At 30.7% G+C, this 24,766-nt stretch overlaps 2 protein-coding genes across 8 annotated transcripts in view; one reads left to right on the plus strand and one right to left on the minus strand.

Annotated features, from left to right (window-relative positions):
- Positions 1 to 24,766, minus strand: part of PGS1 (Phosphatidylglycerophosphate synthase 1) — a 134,149-nt gene that overhangs the window by 83,663 nt on the left and 25,720 nt on the right. For 3 of the 6 annotated variants that reach the window (XM_085821485.1, XM_085821487.1, XM_085821486.1), the window contains one exon: positions 904 to 1,031. The exons of 2 other annotated variants lie outside the window; for them this stretch is intronic. The gene's annotated coding sequence lies outside the window, so the exon portion shown is untranslated. Of the gene's footprint in view, positions 1 to 903; positions 4,033 to 24,766 lie in introns of those variants that run through there. One more of the 6 variants, XM_085821492.1, reaches the window with a different exon arrangement.
- Positions 1 to 24,766, plus strand: part of LOC118205207 (diphthine methyltransferase) — a 55,525-nt gene that overhangs the window by 9,016 nt on the left and 21,743 nt on the right. For both annotated transcript variants that reach the window (XM_085821496.1, XM_085821497.1), the window contains exons 2-6: positions 17,037 to 17,181; positions 19,642 to 19,964; positions 20,578 to 20,732; positions 21,701 to 21,770; positions 21,893 to 21,958. In XM_085821496.1, the coding sequence (XP_085677622.1) occupies positions 17,047 to 17,181; positions 19,642 to 19,964; positions 20,578 to 20,732; positions 21,701 to 21,770; positions 21,893 to 21,958 (749 nt within the window). In that variant the 5' untranslated portion in view covers positions 17,037 to 17,046. The remainder of the gene's footprint in view (positions 1 to 17,036; positions 17,182 to 19,641; positions 19,965 to 20,577; positions 20,733 to 21,700; positions 21,771 to 21,892; positions 21,959 to 24,766) is intronic.

Here is a 24,766-nt window from a genome sequence, read left to right on the forward strand (position 1 = left end):
GATAAACTTTATATATCAAAGGAACATAATTTGTGGTTTCATTTGTGTGATAGTTATCTAATTTTTTAGTCTATATTATGCATTTAAAGTTTTATCATGATTAAATTCACCATGTAAAAGAGCATTTTTAATTTATTTAATAAAAAGAAACATTTATTTATATAATGGCTTTATCCAAGCTTGAAGTTTGCTTCTGTATCTAAGTTTTTCTTGTACTTTTGATTCATTTTAAATGGATAATGAAATGTTTAAATTTTAAAAATTTCTTATATGCAAATAAATATAATATAAATAAATTAAATATACTTAAATGCAAATTGAATTTGATTTTCTAACCTAATTTGTTTTTGTAATTATTATTATTCTTTCTAATTATTGTCTTTGTGCCTTTTTTCTGATTAGTCTGTCCTTGATTTCTTCAGATCGGTAAGGATATCAGTCACCATGTATCCAAATTATGATTTTTCGCATATGTTATATTATTATAGCATACTAGAAAATCATACGTGATATTTACTACTGAACATCATTTCTGTGAAATAACATTTGTAAATGTTCATACTAGATTATGAGGTAGGTAACTGTGCATTATATGTAACATAACAGAACATTTCAACCAATATTGTATCAATAACATACTAAGTATGTGAGCAGTTATCATAGTGTAACATAAGAACAAAATATGTAAACAATTTTAAATTTTCAGGAAGTTGCGTTGTGTAAAACAAAACCCATTCTATGTTTAAGGTCCAGTGTAAGGAATGAAATAGAATAAATAGAAGGCTAGGTAGGTAAAATCAATCTAACGTTTATTAAGGAGTAAATAGTATGTATATAGTTACATTTTAAAATGGCGGCGACTAGTCAGCCGTATATCTGAAGAAACAACTGAAGTTTACATACCTTCTTTACAAATTTAACAATTCACCTTTCCTGTTTGGGAGGCAGCAAACAAAATTTTGGGTACTTGATACAACTCAGATGGACACTTTCACGAAGCAGGTAATAACAATTTTACTTGTAGATTACTTCTGTAAAAAAAAAAAAAAAAAAAATATGAGAATTAATAATGTGAAATATTTTCGGAGGCCAGGCTCTCCGCCCCACAGCCGCTGCCGTCCGGCAGGACTCCGGTCATCACCAAGATGTTGGCCATTCTGCGATTCAGGTGCTACCACTGCGTCCGTCGGGCAAGTTGTCTAATTTTTTCCACTGCCATGGCACGCCGTCGGCTGGTCCCCTCTCTGCATCTTGGATGTCATCGAGAACAGCAAAAATAATTTCCCTGGCCCCTTCCTTCTAGGTAACGTGTTATTCAAAATGGTTTCCTCGTCTCCCTCCTCCCTCGAAAACACAGCGCAGCCACTTTAATAGCTGGCATGTTTTTTGGAAAACTTGGCATAGATGTTAATCAGCAGGAAGCCAAAAACAGCAACCTGAACACTAGCGATCTTCACGGGAAGGGGTTTCCCGACCACCAGAAGAGCCGTTTCTTGCTATTCCATCATTCAACTTCCAAGGCCACACCAAAGTGTCATCAGATCTGCAGACGAAAACAAGGGAGGGGAAGAAACTAACCTCACTATAGGTCCCAGTCGATAATGCAAAACTTCTAACTCAATGGATATTTCCCCCCACCAGTAGTATGCTGTAGAACATCTCCATGCTTGCCTGTCCAGCAAAACAGGGTCCTCTTTTCGTGAAACACCATATGGTATATCCATCCAGCACTTCGCCCCCCACATATGGTGTTTCGTTTGGGAAAAGGAATTTTAGGGTGCAGTAAAACCGCTGATAAGAATTTCCGAGAAAGAAATCCAAACTGAGGGCAAGGGGTGAAAATCTCTGAACCAAGTTAATACAAAAATGACTTTGGGAAATTAAAAATGAAACTACTAATTACACAACATTATAATTCATAATAAAAATGTCAGCACTATAAAAATTGTTTCTTCAGCCACAATTAAAGTATACACACATATTATCCAAATTGAAATACAAATACAAAAAAATTTATTCTACCGCCAGTCAGAAAATATGTATTCGTTAAACTTTAAAAGAAAGAGGGATACAAATTAAGTTACATAAGGTAAAGAAAAAAAATTAACACACCAAAAGGCTTTAAAAAATAATTAGAGTTAAAAGTTAAACAACCTTAAGGGTCAAAACAACAAGTTACAAAAACCAAAAATCTTAAGTCCCTAAACTCAAATTAAAATTAAACAACTTCAACTCAAGAAAACTTTTAAAGCAGCCTAACCAAACTTTAAAGTTTACAAAAGTTACAATTTAAACTTACAACCAACTTTAAACAACAACAAAAAATTAGAACTTCAATTACAAATCAAAACTGAAATAATAAGCAAAACAACTTAAGCTTGAAAATAAAAATGATTAATACATAACACATAAATTAGAAAATAATTTGCCTCTTCCTATTGGAATTGTTTGAACTTGAGGGAAACTTCTTCCAAAATGTTTATTATTTTCAGTAAGTGTATTTCCCAGCCAGCAAAATAAAAAGTATTGCTACCCGAGGAAGATTGTTTTGAAGCCTTGAACACAAACAATCCAGTGAAATATGCATTTCATCTTGAATAATGAAGTCTTTTTTTTTTTTATTAAATATGTGTATAAATCCTTTAATGGCAATAATATATGCTGAAAAACATCACATTAAATTTCTCTCCTTACTGTGGGCAATTCTATTTTTAACAGCTCATTTTAATTATGTGATTATTTTTAATTTTTCCTCAAATTCCTGGGTGAGAGTTGCATACGAAGATTAGATTTTGATTTTTTATACAGTTTATGGGTTTTGTATGGTTTTTAAATTTTAGCAAACTATTTGAGACATTAAAATTTTCAGATTCAATTTCTTTTTTCATTTGTTCTTAAATTCCAGGGCATTTATCTAATGTCGTTTTTTGAACTGCTTAATTCAACTGTAAGTTAGGAGAAGAAGCTTAAATTCTTAATTTATAATTTTCTTATAGAATATACAAAAATAATTAAAAATCAAATTTAGAGAGACACTTGTATGGAAGCTAAACTATGCAGCAAGCTGGTAATTTATATGTAAATTCCTTTGTATCTGAATGAACAGTTTTTATGTACTGTCAAATCAAAGTTTGTAATTCCTTGCAGTGTACCACCTAGTACATTTAAAGTTTTAATTAGTGCATTACTGAATAACAGAAAACTGTAAATAAGTGTCTACAAGCTGTAAAATATCTTTGTAGATATACCTGTTTTATAAGATGCTTTATATCATGGGAAATTTACAATCTGGTTTTGTTTCTTATGATAGCTGTTAAAATAGAAAACATGTGCTTTTGGAACACATGCAAATTCAAAGCTGCTGCAACACAGTTTAGTGGTAAAAATGCATATTTAATATTATTATGACAACCCGGGTAATAATTCTAAGTATAAAATCATAAAATTTAATTTATTAAGTGTAACTATTACTTTGTGACATTATGAAAACACATTATTTGCATATTGAACTTTTCATTCAATTGGGAAGGCTTTTGTTAAAGTAATAACTGAGATAATAAATTCTGCATGTCAGCTGTAATGACACAATGCAATTTAATGAACTTCTATTGTATTTGAAATTGCATTTTTTTTTTTTTTCAGCATTTTAAAATTTGCAAGTTTAATTTTGATCTTATAGAAGCGTAAGAGTTTCTTATTATATTTTTCCATTATTATTCGATAAAGGCCGGATTGGCATAAATGCCTAAAAACGAGAATTTGATGCCAAATTAACATTAAGCTTTCATTTGAGACAACATTATAAAGGAAGCATAGGAGGACAAAATTGATTTAAAGAAAAAACAAAGATTATAATATATTATAAATATATGTATATATATATATATATAAATTTTTCAAAAATATCCTATTGTTATTTCCGCACAATATGCTGCTGAAAAATTAATCAGTTATATAATATAGTAGAAATTTAGAATCAAATCCACAAAGACATGAAAAGAAATGAAATTTAAAACCAGTAAAATTGCAAAATTTCCCAATGAAAACGTAAAAAAAAAAAAAAAAAAAAAAAAAAAAAAAACCATCAACTGAAGTGTATAAAAATACAAAATAGGAAAAGGAATACAATTAAAATCTGATTCAATTTTATCAAGAAGAGATTAATCAGATTCAATTGAATCCCTCTTCCCAGGAAAATCACTGTATTTCTGTTCATCTAAAATTAGATGAGGAATCATCTTAAATTACCTAATTATAATAGTTCATCTGAAAGTTTTAAATGCCTCCTCAATACAATAGCCCTCCTTTCATATAAAATAAAAATATACAGAAACAATTTAAATGAAATAAATTCAATGCTAAAGTCAAATATACTATTTACTAATATTAAAATTAAAATGTAATTATTTACAAAATATATTAAAAATTGACAGAGAACAAAAATTTTGAACTACTATTAGAAGAACAAAGGGCGGTAATTCAGAAAGAAAAAGTGTATTCTGATGGTTGCCTGGTTTGGTGCTGCATTGGTGTAGATATCATTTCAGTGAATAATGTTATGAAAACAAAGTGAAGTAAATAATTGTTTGAATCTGAGTATTGCGGCTGGCCAAACAGCTAACGAAAGTCGGAGAAAATCTGCTGTCTTACTGAACTGGTTCTATGCTACTGCAAAAAGCCAATTTACTGGAATTGTAAAAACATATAATTTATCATCCCATCCTACTAGCTAGAAAGCTTCAAAGGGAAGGTTATAGCTTAACAGGAAAAGTAGAACAAGGTATTGAAGTCAAGTTAAAATGCAATGAGCATGGGCCTAAATAAGGTCTCTTGCCTAATTCATGAAATAAATAGTTTTATTTAGAAGTCAATCAACAAAATTCAGTATTTTATGTGTGTATTTTGCACTTTGGCAGCTGAAGATGATGGTTCAGTAAACCCATCGAAACTAGTCCTGTGAAAATTTGCAAATATAACGCTGATTTTTGTTTCACTTCTAAATTAATATTTGTTTGGAGTGTTATTTTACATAATTAAATACGGTTATTGAAGCTAAAGCTAATGAATAAATTTAAGTGTTGCAGAGATACATGTCAGTGAAAGCTTCTTTATCGAACTCTGCATTAATAATTTGTATTGTAGCTGAAGTTTATGAAAGTAGAATTGGAATTAAAACCAAAATAATAAAATGACTGGATTAATATGAAATCTTCTATCTCTGATATCTGAAATCTTATATCTCTGATAATCAAACGCCATGCAATATGAAATATTGTTTGACTACTGCTTTTAAGTGTTCTATGGTCTAATGTGTAAATTGTTCTTTCATTAGCACTTTCTTTGTTTTCATAAAAATAAAAATTAAATTATATGTACACAATCAGGTAATTAGATTGATTAGAAAATAATAACAGGTTGCTAATACACTGGTTTCAACTTGTTACAATACTTGCATTAAACCATTTGAAAATATTGCTATTTATAATTTTTGTACATGGGTACGTAAGAATTTTATGAAAAAGTATATTGTATGCATGCATAATTGGGAATGAGTTCTTTATTTTTGATAAATAATTTTCCTCATTCTCAAGTATTTGTATTTATATGAATGATTGTAATATTTAAATAAACTGTTTTGAAAACAAGAGTTTTATTTGTTAAATTTTTCCTTATAAAAGCTACATCAAGGACATGTGATCAGAGTAAGCTGTGATGATCATTATAAAAATGTGAGTAATAACGTATAATATTAGCATTTAAGATTTTTTAATATTTTAGCTGTAAATTTTTTCACTCAGCACAAAAGTCAATATATGCAACTAATTAAAAAGTAATATTTGTGCAGAGTTGTTTTCCCCATGTTTTTTACTATTTTAAAAGTAATATGGTCTGTACTGTAAAAATAACATAAATAAATAAACAAGTGAAAAGCAGTTTGCTATGTTCCATATTTTCAGATATTTAGAATTATTTAAATATGCATTTTTTGTCTAATTTTAGCATAATTAATTCATTTCCTTCCCCCGACCAGTGTAGATGAAAATAGTGGCAATTTCATTTTTTTTTTTTTACAAAACATTTTTAAGTAGTTATGAGTATATTCATTAACTACAATGCCAAATCTCCTTTTATCTTATCAGATTCACAGTTTTAACTTTCTTTTTGTCTAAAAATCCTTTAAAACATAGATTAAATTCTATTTGAACTTTTATGAAGACCTTATCATAGCTAAATTGTTTATTCAAAATAATTAATTATGCAACATTTTGTTATCAGTAAACTATGAAAAATTTTTGGGTTTCATTTCCATGTTAATTTTCTTTTATATGCAGATTCTATGATTCATATAAATAAAGTTTAGTGTTTTAAATGTGTATCAGTGTCCTACCTTTGGTTCTATCAAAATAATATTATTTGGCAAGGTAATTTTTTTTTTTTTTTAATTTTTATTTAAGGAACCTTTTTAAGGCAGGTGGAACCTCGAGATACGAACACATATGTATATGAGAAATTCGAGATATGAGGAAAGTATGAGCGAAAAATTAGTCTCTAAATCTGAGCTACGAGCCAGGCTGTTGGTATGTGTGGCACGTTTCCCAATTTGGCTTGACTCGGAGAATCCCCTCATGAGATCACTTAGTGTTCTTGGACCTACATGTTTGCGCACTTATGAGTTAATAGTTTTTTAATTTAATGTAAAAATAATTGTTTCCGATGCCTCCCAAGAAGATTGTTGCCGCAGATAGTGCTGCAAAGAGAAAGAAGAAATGGCCGTTGAAATTAAGAAAAAAGTCATAGATAAACATAAGAGTGATGGAATTGGCAAAGACTTACAGCCGTTCGACCTCGACAATTTGCACTATTCTGAAGAAGAAGGAGCCCACCAGCGGCCGAGCGTTAAAATCGCTGAACACTGGTAGTTCGGTCTGAGGTTCGAATCCCGCGAACGGGCTGGCTGCATGGGTGTGTTCGTGGTTTTCCCCATGTGTAGCGTGTATACGAGCCAGTTTCTCTTAGAAAGTCCTCCAAGAAGGCATCCCTCCCTGCTAAATAACCTAACATTACCTGAAGAAGAAGGAAGAAATTAAGGAACTTCATGTGGCCAAAGGAACCGTTACTTCCACCAGCATCCAAAACTCCTAGAAGGTGTTGAGAAGCAGTTGTTGGTGTGGATTAATGAGAAGCAACTATAAAGTATACTAGGTACGTTGGCCGAAGATGAGATGACATTTAAGGCAAGCTGCGGATGGTTTAAAAATCCGGTGTCCATAGTGTTGTGCAACATCGGGATGCTGCAAGCTCTGATACAGCTGCTGCTGATAAATTTCGGCCAGAGTTCCTACAGTTTATTACTAGAAAGGAAAAGTAAGTGTTTAATTGTGATGAAACAGATCTTTTTTGGAAGTAAATGCCTAAGAGAACCTGCATTATGCAAGAGGGGAAATCTTTGCTTAGCCACAAGCCAGTGAAAGATAGGCTTAATCTCTTGTTTCGCGCCACCACAAATGGAGATTGTAAAATTAAGCTGTTGTGGTCTACCCCTCAGAAAGTCCACGAGATTTGAAGAGGGAGAAGGTGCATAAAAACCAGCTGAATATGATGTGGTGCGCCAACAGCAGAACCTGGGTAACACAGCAGATTTCCATCGAGTGGGTCAATAAAGTTTTTGGTCCCTCAGTGAAAAAATACCTTCACGAAAATAAGTTGCCATTTCAAGGCTGTGCTGGTCCTTGATAATGCTTTTGCACATCCTCCACAGATTGAAGATGATTTGCTGGAGGAATTTGAGTTCATAAAAGTCAAGTTTCTTCCTTCCAACACCACTCCACTTCTGCAGCCTATGAGCCAGTAAGTTATTTCTGTTCAAGTCTGTTATTATGTCCAAGTTTCATCTTTAAGAAGCTGTTCACAAAGGCCTTGTTTCAAAGATGTTTCTAAGTGACCAAAAATACAAGCCTGGCCCTCGGAGAATTTTGAAAGGATCACTTCAGTACTAAATTGCTTAAACCTCATTGATAAGTCTTGGGAAGAAGTCTCAGTGAGGACCCTTGAATTCAGCATGGAAGAAAAGTGTGGCCTCAGAGTGTTTTTGACTTAAATTTCAATCCTCAACTTGTGGACAACACAGTGCAGCTAGTCGAAAAAATTATATCTCTGGGGAAAAGTATGGGGTCTGGATATTGATGGTGCTGTTCTGAATGAGTTAGTGGAGGGAAGAGCTTTCGTTAGAGAAGTAGGGAACAGAGGATAAGGCCCTCTTTTCCAGTAAAATTTAAAAAATGTTGGCATAGTGGGAAGAAGTGAAAACTTTCTTTCAAGAAAATTACCCTAATAAAGCAGTGTGTGGACGCACCATGAACTTTTGTAATGACAATGTAGTGTCACATTTTAGAGACAAGAAGATTCTCTTTCTTCTTAGATTTCTTAAGAAGGAGATAGAAACAAGTGTTATTAGATAAGTTTGCCTGCAAAACCCGGAACCTGCTTCCAGTGGGGTAAAACTCTAAGAAGAGAGAGCATTCCTGAATCAGAGGCGACTTTCTTTCCTCACATCCCTATTGCCAGTCATGACTCTTCATAAAGGTAAACTACGGTTATATTATTTACTAGTGTTGTTTAGCTGGAAAATTGATTTTTATGCTGATATTTTTGGGGGTGTGGAACGGAATAAGTGAATTTCCATTATTTTCAGTGGGGAAGTTTGTTTCTAGATACGAGAAATTCACTATACGAGCTCAATGGTGGAACCAATTAAACTCATATCCTGAGGTTCCAGTGTAAATGGTTCAAAAATTTCAGTTGAAAAATTTTTTAAGAATAGTTCATCATTAAAGTCTAGAAACATGATCTCAAACTTTAAAATAAATCATGCTAAATTTTTTGTTGTGTGGGAGCCAAGCATTTTCTGCTTTTTCTGCTTTAGAGTGAGTATAAAATTATACTAAATGTGAACATGGAAAGTGTATAAGAAGTTATATTTTCTTGGTTTTATGAAATTTATTTTTCAAATCTTAAAAATATAACATTGTAGATTCACATCATTAAAAATTTTGTAACAAAGTACATGTCTATGACCAATGACTGTGAAAATAAAGACTATGTAAGGATTTTTATGGACATATTGTATAATTTAAATATATTGAAAATAAATATTTTGCAGTTTTAATAAAATTTAATTTAATTATTTCATGAGTTTTCATTCTGTGACAGTTGTGTTGATATAAGATAGGATTGGATTATCTTATTCCATTATGAGAAAGCACACTAGAACTATCTGCCTAAGAGTAGGATGCCTTCATGAAAAATTTTGTAGGAGAAACTAGCCCATATTTTTGTTACACATAGGGAAAAAATGCCCATGCAAACAACCTGTTCACCAAGATTTGAATACGACCCAAACTAATAGTGTTGAACTTCTTTTTTTTTTTTTTTTTTTTTTCCTTTCTGCCACTAATGGGTGGATAAGGCAATCATTTATTAAAATTGTAACAGTATTGTTGCTTCTTATACAACGTGTATTAAATAAAGATAAATTAATTGTTTCTGTATATGTATAAACCATTTCATAACATGACAAAATTATTTAATAATAAATAAAAATGTTATACAAAGGACAACACACAATTTATTCTAATTTATTTATACGCAGTTTGCCTTTCATACATACTTTTATTTATCTTTTCTATAAAGTGCCAGTTATTAAATTGACATGTGTGTTTGTTTAAATATTCCAAATGGCCTAATATTTTTAAAATTAATATTTGATCATTAGAAGCTGTTTAAGTTAAATATATGTATTATAAGTAATAATATTATCATTGGTAAATTTTCTTTATCTTCAATTATATGAATTTATTCGTGATGTAAATAAATAATGATTGTATTTTTATTTTACCTATTGTGGTATGAATAATTTGGTCTTGACTAACTAATATTTCTAGATTGATCAAGTGTAGAATTAATAATAACTCCACTTTACTTATTCAGATAGTACATAAATCAGTAGAAAACTAAAGAGCTATCAATGCATACATAAAATGCTTTACCAAAATAACGCGTTTTTTAAAGTAAAATACTGAATTCAAAAATTAATATTTATTTATTTTTTAATGGCAAGAAAAGGATTTCAGAAAAGTGACTGGATAATTACTGTTCTGTTAAATCAAAAGAAAGAAAAGATTTTTTTTTTTTTAATTTTGTTAATTTTGTTATTCTTTAAAAGTGTTATTACTATTATCTTTTCAGTATGGATTTAATTTAATTTTTTTTTATTATTTTTTACTTGATTTTTTTTATTATTTTTTACTTGATTGTCATACTGCATTGCTAATTTTAGTTTTAACAAAATATTTTTAGTTTTATATTCCATTGTTTATCAAATATATTTAATAAGGTTTAAATCTGCATATTGAGATAGTTTTTGAATACTTCACAGGTGCTAGAATTGCACATTCATAATAGACCATTGTTTTCTTAGAATTTGGAATTAATTCATAATAGAATGCATATAGCCATTGTTTTGTTAGAACTTGGAATTAAAAGTTTTGATGTTAATTATATCACATTTCATTTGTATCAGTATGTTTTATACTGACTTATTATATCATCATTATAGGTGATGCTATGCTTCAGTGGGCATCATATGCACCTAATTCCTTTCTCCGTACCTTCTACAGAAAAAAAAAAAAAAAAAAAAAAAACTATGTTTACTTTCTGAAATTCTGTTTTGTATCTAATACATGTTAAAAATTTATCTTCTGAATTCAAGATTTTAGATAAGAATTCTTCATCAAATATTATCTTCTACTGTTAAGAATTTTCATTTCTAATAGATTTTGAGGAAGAAGAGCTTTTTCAACTTTTTACTGACATGATTTTGTTCCCTTTGTCACCCTACTAATATACACTACACCAGATTATTATTTTATCTTTTGATTAACAAGCATTTTGTATGTTTAAATAATATTCTGGAGAGCATAAGGTCTTCTATTCTAATATTTTTTAGCATGTTGCATTGAGTAGGATAATTCTGATCATCTTTTGTCATTTTAAAATGTGTCATCACTATGTTAAAAACTGTTAATTGTATTAAATTAATGATCTCAAAAACTTTCCTATTTCCTAGTTTTAAATTAAGAAGTAATTCACTGATTCCCAATTGCATATGTTTTCTTGAAGCAGCCATCAAAACAAAACTTCAAAATAACCCTAATTCTACGCAAACTTTATTTAAGATTTCAAAGGGGAAATTTTTTTAATCTGTGTTTGTCACGTCGATGCAACATAATGTCATAAATTTACATACTGTATTTACGGAAGGGGATTTAGAGAGTCTGGAGTAGCTGGGGATTTCTGTAATATAGTTTTCACGCTGTAAAAGAATATTACTAATTTCTGAGCTCAGTATTTTATTTTTGGGAAGAATAAGTAGTATAAAAAGAAGAAAGGACATACTTTAAACAAAACTGCATTTATAATTTCAGTTTTAACCATTTAAAATTCTTTGCCATTATTTTCAAAAACTAAACGTGACTAATAACTTTTTTGAGACTCTCTCTCTCTCTATATATATATGTATGTATGTTTTCAGTTATTTCTTATGAAGGGAAATTAACATGCTGAAATGAGCTAACAGCAGGATTAACAAAAATACTTTGCGGTCTATCAAATCTGTATTCTGGTGCAGATTTGAAAAAGAGCTTGACACAGTGACAAGAAGAGATCTGAAATCTAATTCTATTAAATACAGAATTTTCATTTAAAAATTTGTCCTTCTCAAAACAGCTGGCAAGATGATTGTGAGCTTGGAGTAGTTGAAGTGTCTGCCACCTACCCATTTCCATGAAAAATTAGTAATTTTTGTAAACAAATTGTTTAATAAAAACAGGAGGAAAAGGAAAGAAAATTGCAATCTGAAACTTTCAGATTATAATACAACTACTTAAAGATTTACAATTAAAAATTAAAAGAAAAAAAAATCAGTTGTAAAGAGAAATATTTCTTTAAAATTGTAGTCTTACTTTCATATACAGATTCTCCTTCAACACCTAAAACATTTTTAAGCTGAACTGTTATCATAGATTTGCCAATTTAAGATTAATCTAGAAACTCAAAACTCTTAATATGAAATGTAAAAATAGCTGTTCTAAGTAGCAATGCAAAATAATGAGAGGGATATGCTAAGGTGTTATTCCATCATAAAATTAATGCCAGAGATTCTTTTGCATTTATTGAATAAAAAAAAAATACATGATTATTTAAGAGGTAGCTTCACTTGTTTCAACTGAATGCATGCACATGTAAAATATTTCCATAAATGAAGTGACAATTACTTCTCTTTTACCAGGACACAAAATTCACATATACTTTCTTCAGAATTTTATTTTTTATTTTTACTTATTTGTTTATTTGAATGTCCATCTCAGTTTCAGATGCATTACGTTTAAAAAAAAAAACATTTCAGAGGAATATAAGTTGCATCTTGAGATTAAGCTTTTGTGTATACTAATTTAATATTAAAATTTCGTATGCTTTTATTACATGAAATTTAAGTCAAATAGCTATAAAAATGTGGAATTTTTTTCACGTATATTTTTATTCTTTTGAGATATTCTGATATATACAAGATGATTCAAAAAGCACTTGACAAAATATTGTTGTTACTTATGCTCACTTGTCTGACAGTAGCATCAGCCCAAGCCCACAAAATTCCTCATGGCAAGAAGTGCAAATTTTATGCGTGTTGTTGACAACAGCTTTGAGCACGATGACAGTGTGATTTAGTTCAGTTCCGCCATCATTTACAAACATCCAGGCTTTCTCCGGGATTCGAATTCAGGCTCTTCGGCACAGCAGTCGGGACCAAAATTAGGAAAATTTGTAATGGAACGTGTGTGCCAAAATGATACATTGAGTGGTTGGTAAAAGCATTCTGCTTGTGTAAATCACTATTCCCGTGCAATTTTCGAGTCGTATGCATCGCTATGTGAATCTCGTTAACATGCACTTTTCTATGAAGCTTCAGACAGAAACGGGGCAGTTGCTCAAAAGAAGTACTTGGGAATTGTTCTCTATAATTCTATTGAGTGGCTGCTCCCTTTTAGCTACAGCACCATAGATAAAATGCATGTTGGTGAGCTCAACACTCATATAGCATTGAATATTCATAAAAATTTCCGTATTGAAATAATAATTTATGCCATCAGAACACTCTTACTTATCACACAACGGTGCCCTGTACTGCCTCAATGCACCATTTCGGTGCAAATATTTTATTACTTAATTTCGTTACCCTCTAATTGCCTTTACATTCCTGTTGGATATTTTTCAATCACTGTCTATGGCTTGCATAAGATATTAAAATACATTTTATTTAAAAACATGAGAAAACTAGTAGGATTTGATTATTTAAATATCAATTTGCAGTAAAATCATACTGGATTTGATTACAATATTATTAGTAAATATCTTAAGAAATATAGCCACAAAATTTCATTTCTCAGAAAGTTTTAAACTTTAGTTTTTAGTCCAAAGAAATATTTTAAATTTATACTAATAATGTTACAAGTTATTTCAGTTATAATACTGAATTCCGCCAGTGTTTTCTAGAAGATGAATTTTGTAAGATTCTGTGAATACGATCTTTTTTTTTTTTTTTTTTTAAATATATTTATCAATATTTTTTAGTCCAAAGGGACTTTGTCCCTGAAAGACTATTGTTTTCGTTTTGCGTTGAATCACTATAAATGTCCGTTCCACTTTTTAAACTGTTGCCACCAAATGTTAAGAGTCCTGCATTATATTTGAAGAAATTAAATAGTTGAAAAATCTGCATAAATGTATGTATATTTCTCGCATTGTGATAAAACAACGGTACATAGAGCCATCGGATTTTGAATGACTTAATCCTCCTACGAATATGAGCATGTGGAAGACCAAATTTGAAATTTAGAATTTGTTTTATTATCGGTTTCATATTTTGTAAAACTTTAATGAATTTTCGAGTAACATTTTCAATGATTTAAAAGCGAGCAATGGCAACACTCTACGGGGGGGGGGAACCTTTTTATCTCCAGCGGCGCGGAACTGTGTATCGGAAATTCTAAAGATATGCTCATTTTAAAATTATTTTGCAACATTGCTACTGAACTGAATTTTATGTTTTAAGTGCAAAGAACATGATATTTAATAAATAAAGGTAACACACAAAACGTTACGCCCTTGGATGAAATCTGAAACCTTCCAGTTTTTTATTATTATTATTATTATTATTATTATTATTTTTTAATGTGTGTGTGTTTGAATTGTACTAAATATTTTCCTTGCAAGTAACATATTTATACTTTTAATATACTTATGTTTATTTATTCAAAAATATATATAAACTGCATTCATTAAAACAATGCAACTATCTAAAAAGGTAAAATATTTAATATTAATTTAATTACATATTTACCGCATACACTCGTGTAATGTCCGCACCCCAACTTTACAGATAAAATTTATGTAAAAAAAAGTGACCCGCACAATGTCCGCGCCCCAAAAAACAAAAGAATTTTTTACTTTAAAATATATTTTTCTAACATCGCATTTTTCCCTTTAGTCAATAAACATCCTTAAAAAAACAATATGCATTTGTTTTATATTTGATTGGCGCCAGGGTGGAAAGCAGAGACTCCTTGCATTCCGGTGCAGCTGTTATTCAGTCATAACGTCGGTGCTAGCAATCCACTAGGTAGACGCGATAATAAATGAAGGCAGTCTAAACAGGTTTTCACTACACTGGCTTCCAGAAAATACTGTTTTGTAATGAAATTACTTTCTTCTCCTTCCTCCTTGGAGTATTCGCATATTTCAAGCTTTCTCTTTTCATTCATAGTATCATTTGGAATTCGTGATTGTTAGCAAGTAGCATGCTTGAAATGGGAAAATACAGCGGCTTTTAAGTCGCTGTATAGCTGCTATCGTAGACTTTGTGCAAGAAAAGGGAAAAAGAGCAGCAGCAAGAGTATATAAGGTGGAAGAAAAGTGTGTGCGCAAATGGAGCAAACAGCTTGATCAACTGGGCGGCAACGAACAAAACAAGACGTGTGTTTCGTGATTCGAAATGTAAGTTTCGAACTTAGGAAAAAAAGTAGTTGCGTATGTTCGTAATATGAATGCTCAAGGGTACGTAGTAACACGGGATATGTGCCAAACAAGAACGCTTCCTACATCACAATTCAAGGCGGTTGAAGACGAAACGAAATGGGTTTTCATACAGTGCGTCAGAACGTTTTTTTTTTTTTTTTTTAATAATGTGTACAAGATATTAAAAGAACCAACGTTTATTTAGCGTGTGCAGAACTAAATATTAAAATCACAACTGTTGTTAATTTGTGCCTCTATATTGTGCTCCTGTGCGAACTAATACGTTTCCCAAGTGTTGATAACGTAAACGGAGTAATTTATATTACAGTCAAAAGTCGTTAATTCGGACACCCATAATCCGGATCTCAAAGCTACAACCTTTCTGCGCATGCGCCACGCACGTAAGACCTTTACCGCTGCGAATTTGCGTGTGCGCGTGCACAAAATACGTTTACAAATGCGTGTTTAATGTATAACGGACGGGATACGCTAAGCTAAAATTATCTAATTATCTATTTCAGTTAATGTTGCAGATTGCGTTGTTCCTTAATCTTCGAATTGGATCCGGATTATTATTTTTTGCAGACTGTTAGAGCAATTTTATAAAAGTAAGCTTGAACTTTCGATTATGTCAAATAGAATTTTCGATATATATTTACTAATATGTAAAGGATATAGAAAGTGAAAGTATCTTTCGGAGTCCATTACACAAAAAGTGGAATTGCTGCAAAAAAATGGATAAAGGCATATATTTTGTTTATCTAAACTTTAACGTTTGTTTATCTAAACTTTGTTTATCTTTAGCGCGGCAGCAGTGTGCAATGAATTCACTATCCTTATCTTAAGGGCAGATGTTTTTATTTTATTTGGCTTATAATTGCTTACTCAATGTAGTATTTCATCTCGATGTACTCCATCTTTGATATGATTTAAATCAAATGCCTCATCATTATAATTCGCTTCCGATAGCGAAGAAAGTGACAGAGGTTATTGAAAACGAAAAAATTTCCATTCTCGACACAGCAATTATAGGACGTGAACAGCGGAACTTTGTAACTGAACAAGAAGTTATGTCTGTTTATAGAATTAAAGAGAATGTATTATCACATAAAAAAACGAATCAACTTAAACAACTTACATTGAAAGAAATGTTTAATAAAGTAAACAAATAAATATTAAGCTTTTTTTTGTAAATTTTGATACCCTTTAGATCATAATTGTTCTTTATTTTGTAAATTACGGTTTTATATTTTTAATTTTATAATTTCTGCATGCCATTTTACCAGATTTAAACTGATGATCTATAATCCGGAAAAATCGATAATCCGGAATCGCCGAAGTCCCGACGAGTACGGATTAACGACTTTTGACTGTATATATATGAGGATGGGAGAAAGTGAGTTTGTAAATTTTAGGTAGCAATTAGACAACTTTCAATTTGATACTTTTATTACTTATGCCATTTTCTTCTACTTAGAACTTAACTTGGCTGTTTGAAATGAAATTTACACCAAAGATTACTCACGAGAAAAAGCGCGACGTTTGAACGACCCATCTAATGTCCGCACCTGCATTTTAGTAATGTAATTTTAATTAAAGAAGTGCAGACATTATGTGAGCGTATACGGTAGTTCTAAATCTTCTAAAATTGTCTTTAAGGTAAAATATTTTACATGTTTTGTGTTATAATCTTACTTTCATTTTCTATATTAAATCGTTAATTTTTAAAAATAAAACATGTCTTTTTGTATTACGATTTATAATTTCTGAATGAAAATTATATTTAAGACAAATTTTTCTTCATTTATATTTTGATGAAAAAATTATGTCATCATAAAGTATCATTTATTAAATTAAAAGAATTTTTTTAATTTATTTTTATTTTATTTTGTTCTTTTTTTTATCAGGTGCAGTATCATGGCAGATCTAGTTAATGGTGAGACTGAATCTCTGCTGTCTCAGAAAACACATTTTCATGCAGATTCTGTTGAATGGTGCCCTTTTGGGGGTTATTCTGAATTCTTTGTATGTGGTACTTACCAGCTAGATGAAGTAAGTATTGATTTTTTTTTAAAATAAATAGTATACACCTTGTACATATACACACACAAAAGAAGGACAATTCTGTATGTCCCCCCCCCGTTCTACTGGACCGACTGTCGAAATTTAACTTGCCTTTTCCATGTCTCGAAAGCGAAACTTAGGATATATATTAGATTTATATATAGCATTATTCCAACATGGGCATTTTGACACAAAATTGGACTTTTTCTGAAATAAAATATTTTTTTTCACATATTTCGATTCTGCGACACAAATTATGCCTAAATTTTGTAATTTTTGGTGAGAAATTTTAAAATTTATCTTGGCGCATTTCTTTCAGTGTGCACCAAGAACTTCATAATTTGTAGCAAACTATTTTCGTTTTTTTCTTTTCATTGTACATGACCGGAAAAAAGGTCGTTACTTTCAAAGTAATTTTAATAAAGTGCACAAACCACATTTGGCGTTATTATACTTATCTCAAATATGCCAAAATTTCAAACCGCGTCAATATGTAAAATCATGTATATCTTAGGAAATTTTGAATAAAAAACTTTAATTTTTTGCAGGTATGCTTAGATATACATCTAACTTTAAGATGATGTTAAAAAGTTTTATAGGTTATAATTAAAAAAAATTTCGAAAAATTAAACAAAAATTTAAATACAAATTTTAAAAACAAATCATAAAAAATGGGCGAATTTTATTTGGGGTGAACCTAAATTTTGAAATGTGAAATGTAGAATCAAATAAGTTATAGGGTATTTTTCCCACCTTCTTAGTGAGCCTCCGTGGTGTAGTGGTCAGCACGCTCAGCTTGTAATTGAGAGCTACGCGGTTCGATTCCCGACGAAGGCGTGGCTAAATTTTCATCTTTCCTGCTTCCAAAAAAATACCTAATGTCTCTATAAATTTTAATTAAAAAAGATATTAATAAATATGTACCAAATTCAATTAACATGGAGTAACTAATTTTTTAAAAACTACTCGTGCGATTTTTTAAAAACTTGGCACTTTGGCATAATTTGAGTTGTAAAATCGAAATATGGAAAAAAAATAGTATGTTATTTCACAAAAAGTCCGATTTGGTGTCAAAATACCTATGTTAGGACAATGCTATACAGTCAAAAGTCGTTAATCCGGACTCGTCGGGACTTCGGCGATTCCGGATTATCGATTTTTCCGGATTATAGATCATCAGTTTAAATCTGGTAGGATGGCATGCAGAAATTACAAAATTAAAAATATGAAACCGTAATTTATGAAATAAAGAACAATTATGATCTAAAGGGTATCAAAATTTACAAAAAGAAAAAGCTTAATATTTATTTGTTTACTTTATTAAACATTTCCTTCAATGTAAGTTGCTTCGTTTCATGTGATAATACTTTCTCTTTAATTCTATTAAACAGACATAATTTCTTGTTTAGTTACAAAGTTCCGCTGTTCAAGTCCTATAATTGCTGTGTTGAGAATACCGACTAATTTGTCAATCGAAATGTTTTCGTTTTCAATAACCTCTGGGTCACTTTCTTCACTATCGGAAGCGAATTATAATGACGAGGAACTGGATTTAAATCATATCAAAGACGGAGTACATCGAGATTAAATACTACACTTAGTACGGAATTATAAACCAAATAAAATAAAAACATCTGCCCTGAAGATAAGGATAGTGCTGACAGATCAACTTCCAATCCGCCGCGTGAAATTGATAAACAGATTTCGGATTTCAAAACATACTTTCGCTTTGTAGATACAAATTACATATTAGTAAATATATATATCGGAAATTCTATTTGACATAATCTTTCTAATCTATCATAATCTAATAATGACGTTTCTGCCCCCCCCCCCTCTGCCGCAGAGCAGCGTGAAAATGATAAACAGATTTCGGATTTCAAAACATACTTTCGCTTTGTAGTAAATATATATCGGAAATTCTATTTGACATAATCGAAAGTTCAAGCTTACTTTTATAAAATTTCTCTAACAGTCTGCAAAAAATAATAAGCCGGATCCAATTCGAAGATTAAGGAACAACGCAATCTGCAACATTTACTGAATTAGATAACTTTAGCTTAGCGTATAACTCCGTTACACATTAAACGCGCATGCGCACAAACATATTCGCAGCCGTAAGGGTCTTACGCGCTCTCGTAAACGCCTGTGCGCATGCGTGAACGCGACGCATGCGCAGAAAGTTTGTAGTTTTGAGGTCCGGATTATAGATCATTCCAGATTATGGGTGTCCGAATTAACGACTTTTGACTGTATATCAATGTAATATATAGCCTAAGTCGCTTTTTTGATACATGGAAAACGCAAGTTAAATTTCGTTAATCGTTCCAGCAGAACTGGAGATATAGAACTATGCCCTTTTGTGTGTATGTGTGTGCAAGGTGTACAAAAAAGTGAAATTTTTAAGCAATTGGATCAGAAAACCCTGATGTAAATTTTTAAATTTAGGATCATTCCATGTCTGAAGATGAACAGATTAGGCAAGGGAATATAACTCTGTACAGAATTGCAATGGATCGTTCAATAGAAAACTTCTGTCTCACTGAGATAAGTGTGATAGATACAGGTGGTATATTAGATATAAAATGGTGCCCACAGTTTATGAGTAATAGTGCTGTGTTTGCTGCTGCTTGCAGTGATGGTCAGATACGGCTGCTGAAAATGTGTAACGAAAATGAGTTGATGACCTTATCTCCTCTATGTAGCCAAAACCTTGCAACTGTAAAGGGAAAAATGTTGTTATCCATTGACTGGTCAAATGAAAATGAAAGGCAAGTTAAAATTTGTCGCATTTACTTTACATACATTCTGCAAAGATAATTATTTCCCCCAGCTTAATTTAAGTAATGATGTTGTTATCTTATTTCATGTATGCATTTGTAGTCTTTTTAGAAAATATAATAATTTTGCATGTTCATAACGTAAATAATTCAAGCAACTGTTAATTTATAACTGAATGATGATATAATCGTTAGTATTGATTCATTACTCATTGGAAAATTAATTGGTGAAATTAAAAAAAATCTAACATTAAATTAATATATTCATTGTACAGACTTGCATTCAAATAATCATATTAATGTTTTAAATTAAATTTTGTATTTTGATTTATTTATGAGGCTTATGGAGGAAAATACTATGTCTGCAAAGTAACGTAAATGTTCATACAAATTTAGCTACTATATATTTTCACCTTTTCCATTGCTTTACAGTTTTTGGTTGTGACCAGGTTGTTTGCAATCAGAAATTTGGTTCTGTGAATGAAACTGATAGATATTTACTCCAAATACTTTTGGGAAGCATTTTATAAAACAAAATAAATATGTTTTTTTCTGTCTTCGTCAGTAAATGATGACCTATTAATGTAGTTCTTTTGTTATTTAGATCTTGGGGAATTATAACATCAGACACTTTTGGATGTTTAAATTATTTGCATGTGAAAGGAGGAGAACTGATTTTACAGGAAACATGGAAGGCTCACGACTTTGAATCATGGATAGCTTCTTTTGATTATAATCAATCACATGTAGTATTTTCAGGTTATTTTTCATATTTGTGCTTTTTTTATTTGCTTGTTTCAAAATATAACAATATTTAGGGGATCTTCAGTACAGTGTTATGCTTTAAAAACAGTGAAAAGCTATTTTAATTAAATTTATATATATTTTATTTGAAATCAATGCATGTACTGTGTCTTTTTATATATACAAATGATTAAGAAAAGTAAGTAAACTCTTAACCTCATTTAATTTGTATTTGAAATTAATTTTTCAAATTGTAACTGTTCATCAAATGACAGCATTTAGTAAAAATATATAATTTTAATTTTTATACAGGTTTTTCTACAAAAAAAGAAAAATTCCTAATAAATAAATTACTTTTTAGCTTATTTAATTTTTTTAACATAAACTATTCTGAAAATCAGCAAGTTATGAAAATTATATAACATAAATTATTTTCTCTCCCCAGTGAAAAGCTGAAACGTCACTTTCAATGAGCGTTTTAAAATATTACTTCTATTAGGTTATGAAAAATTTAGATTTAGCATTTCTGTTTATGAGATGTTGAAATCTGCACGTATCTTCATGCATGGATGCTATAAGCAGAATTTATATTCTGACTTTCAGTTACCTATTGAAAACTTTAATTAGCAATATCTCAGTTAAATTTAATTTTTCCCAGCCAAATTCATATCTTTTCTTAAATTGAAAATACTGAAATTATTTCTTTAATTGAACAATCATTGATGGTATACAGCCAAACTTCTCATTAGCGGACACTAACAGAGGTTAAGCTTTTTGTTCATTTTTACGGATTATTTATTCAAGGAAGCAAATTTTCATCCTATTTCCTAGTTCAGGTCTCGTCCAGTAGTGGTAAGTGTTCATTTTAATGGAGGTTTGACTGTATTTAGATTTTAAGTCTTTTTAAAAATCTTGTTAAGTGATATGTATACTTTATTAATTTCTGTTATAGATTTATTATATGTAAATTAACTTATTAAAAGGTGGTGATGATTGTTGCCTAAAATGTTGGGATATGAGAAGTTTAACATCACCGATTTTCACGAGTAAAAGGTTTGTTATAAGTGAATTTTATTTCTATTTCTCAGATTTCTTTGTTGTAGAAAAAGCATACTAAAAGCTTCTTCATTATTATTTAAATTAGAAATTTAGCTGTCTAAAAATTACTTTTATAGGCATTCCATGGGTGTTACTGCTATCTCAAAAAGTAAAAGAAAACAATATTTACTAGCTACGGGAAGGTATACTATTAATTTGTATTTCTTTATTCATTCAGTTTTATTCATAAAAATGTAAAAGTATCTCTGTGGACATGTAAACAAAGTTGAACACATGTATTTTTTTTAAATTATAAATTTGTATAATTAGTTATTTGATGAACACTAATGACGTAATTTTATTCTCAGTGTATGAAATGTGTTATTTGAAGAAAAAAAAAAAAAAAAAGTTATAATATTATGTATTTCTGAGTTAAAATAATACAGTTAATACCTATATCTTCTTTGTAACCCCTATCATTTCTTATTCTTATCACCTCTCAATGAATAATACAGTACAAAGTCCAAAATCCGGACTCGTCCGGGACTTTGGCGATTCCGGATTTGGGATTTTTATGGATATTAGATCATCAGTTTAACGCTTGTAAAATGGCACGTAGAATTTATAAATTAGAAATATAAAATCTAAATTTATGAAATAATGAAGCATTTATGTGGTAACAAAATTTATGATCTAAAGGGTAACAAAGTTTATATAAAAAAAAGCTTAATATTTATTTGTTTACTTTAATAAACATTTATTTAAATGTAAGTTATTTATTTATTTATTGGTGCTAATACTATTATCTCCTTACTTCTATAGACAGAGTTACAAAGTTCCATTGTTCCATTGTTCAAGTCCTGTAATTGCTGTGTCGAGAATTCCGACTAACTTGTCAATCAAAATTTTTTTCATTTCCAATAACCTGTCTTCACTTTCTTCACTATTGGTAGCGTATTTTCTGGATCTAGAACCATAGTACAGATATCGCCGTCCGTTAATTGATTGTTAAATTGGAGCAGTGTCATCGTAATGGAAAACTTCTGGTATATCATCTTCATCTCCTCATCCTGTACCGCTTCTCGACATTTCTTTAAAAATTCCACTAATTGGAAAATTTAACTTTGGTTTGCGACATCCGAAAACTTTCATATTCGCGGCTGTCATATTCATCAAGCTCATCACGAAATATGCTAGCTGGCCATAAATTACTCCAAGCATTTTTTAAAGTATCTGGAGACACATCCTCCCACAAAGCAGATTTTACGCTAAAATATTTGGAAAACCCTTGAATAGTCTTGCCATTATTCAAGAAATTTAACATGGATTTTAAAAATTCTACTTTATATTTCCATTTCAGCGCACTCACTATTCCGATATCCGATTCTGAATGATTGACGTACAATTTGGAGGAAAGAATAGTACAGATAGATACATTATCTTTCACTAAAACGTTAAGTGAAGTATGAGTCAAACAGTTGTCTACAATCAGGATAATTTTTGCGTTATGCCGAGCCTCGGGTATGAAATTATTTTCAAACCAATCTTTCATTAATACTTGTGTCATCCATGTTCTTTTATTTGCAGGATATATAACGAGAAAGGTCTTTACTTCTTTAAATGCTCGAGGTCGTGTATTTTTCCCAATTACGAAATGTTTACATTTGTGCATTCCTGCCGCATTTGAGCATGAAGAAATTGCTAAGTTTAGCTTTGGAATCTTTGACACGAGTTGGAGCCTTTTCTATAGAGGTTGTCAAGGTATTTTACCGTACATGTTGTCAAAAAAGACCAGTTTCATCAGCTTTGTAAATTTCTTCTGGAGATAACTTTTAACTACTGATGAGTTCAATGAATTCATCTGCAAATATTTCAGCAGCTTCAGTATAAGCTGAAGCTTTTTCACCCTAAATTCTTAATTGTCTTATACCATGGCGATTTTTAAATTTGGTTAACCAACTTGTGGAATATGTGCACACAGTTTTTAAGTTCATTTCTTAGTGAAATATTTTAGCTTGCACCATTAGCATTTGACACGTCAATGGCACGCCCTCGCTGCGACGCTGTCTAATACATTCAAGTATCACTTTGTTATGTTTCAGCATAACGAATAATTTTTCTGTTATTTGTTGCCAGCGGGGTGTCGGAATCCACAAAAAATTCAAAAAGTTCCCTTTTTTTTTTCTTATGTCATGTACAGTTGCCTTTACAATGCCATAGTCCTCGCATAATTTTGAGATGAATGTACCTTTATCCATTTTTTGCAGCAATTCCACATTTTGTTTAATGAACATCAAAACATGCTTACGCTTTGTAGGTCCTGTTGCAGCTCCAGAATTAGAAACTCTTTTTGACATGATCGAGAGTTGAAACTGTAATTTTCATCAAACTGCTGTAATAAAAACTGTCTTCAAAAAACAATTGAGCTGGATCAAATCAAAAAGTTAAGGAACAGCACAATCTACTATATTGGCTGAAATTCCTTGGAATCAGTAAAGCATAATTTTAGTCTAGTTTAATAGCATCTGCTATACATTATATGGCTATGTATCATGATATTGGCGACGAAAGACAAGTTGTTCCGCTAAATTTTGTCTTGCTTCTATCGCGCACTGAGGCAATTAAGCCTGGTTTTGTTTTAGTTATTTATTATACTTACGTCTATTTCTTGCACTTGCTTAAGGCTTATCTGGATCCTGAATGAGTAAATTCCCACATATACTTAAGGCTTATTGAGTGCCGGCGTCGATACCGACTGATGCAGCCTCTGCGGGTCCTAAATTCTGCTAGGACCTCCCTAAGTTCTAAATTTTGGATTCCAGTGCTTTCCCTAAATTTTAAAAATTATTTTCATCCGTTAATTTTGTTTTTTGTGCTCTCTGAATTCCAGGAATCTTGTCTTGCCTAAATTCTGCTGCCCGATGTGGCCATACAAGCTCTGAAGCCGGTTCTGGGTTTATGTGAAAAACAAATCAGTTATTCTTAATTCAAATAGCACTAAATGTAATCTT

This window comes from Stegodyphus dumicola, chromosome 8, assembly GCF_044657685.1.
Source record: "Stegodyphus dumicola isolate Sdum_Otavi_A_Nest chromosome 8, ASM4465768v1".
In the NCBI taxonomy this organism is placed as follows: domain Eukaryota; kingdom Metazoa; phylum Arthropoda; class Arachnida; order Araneae; family Eresidae; genus Stegodyphus; species Stegodyphus dumicola.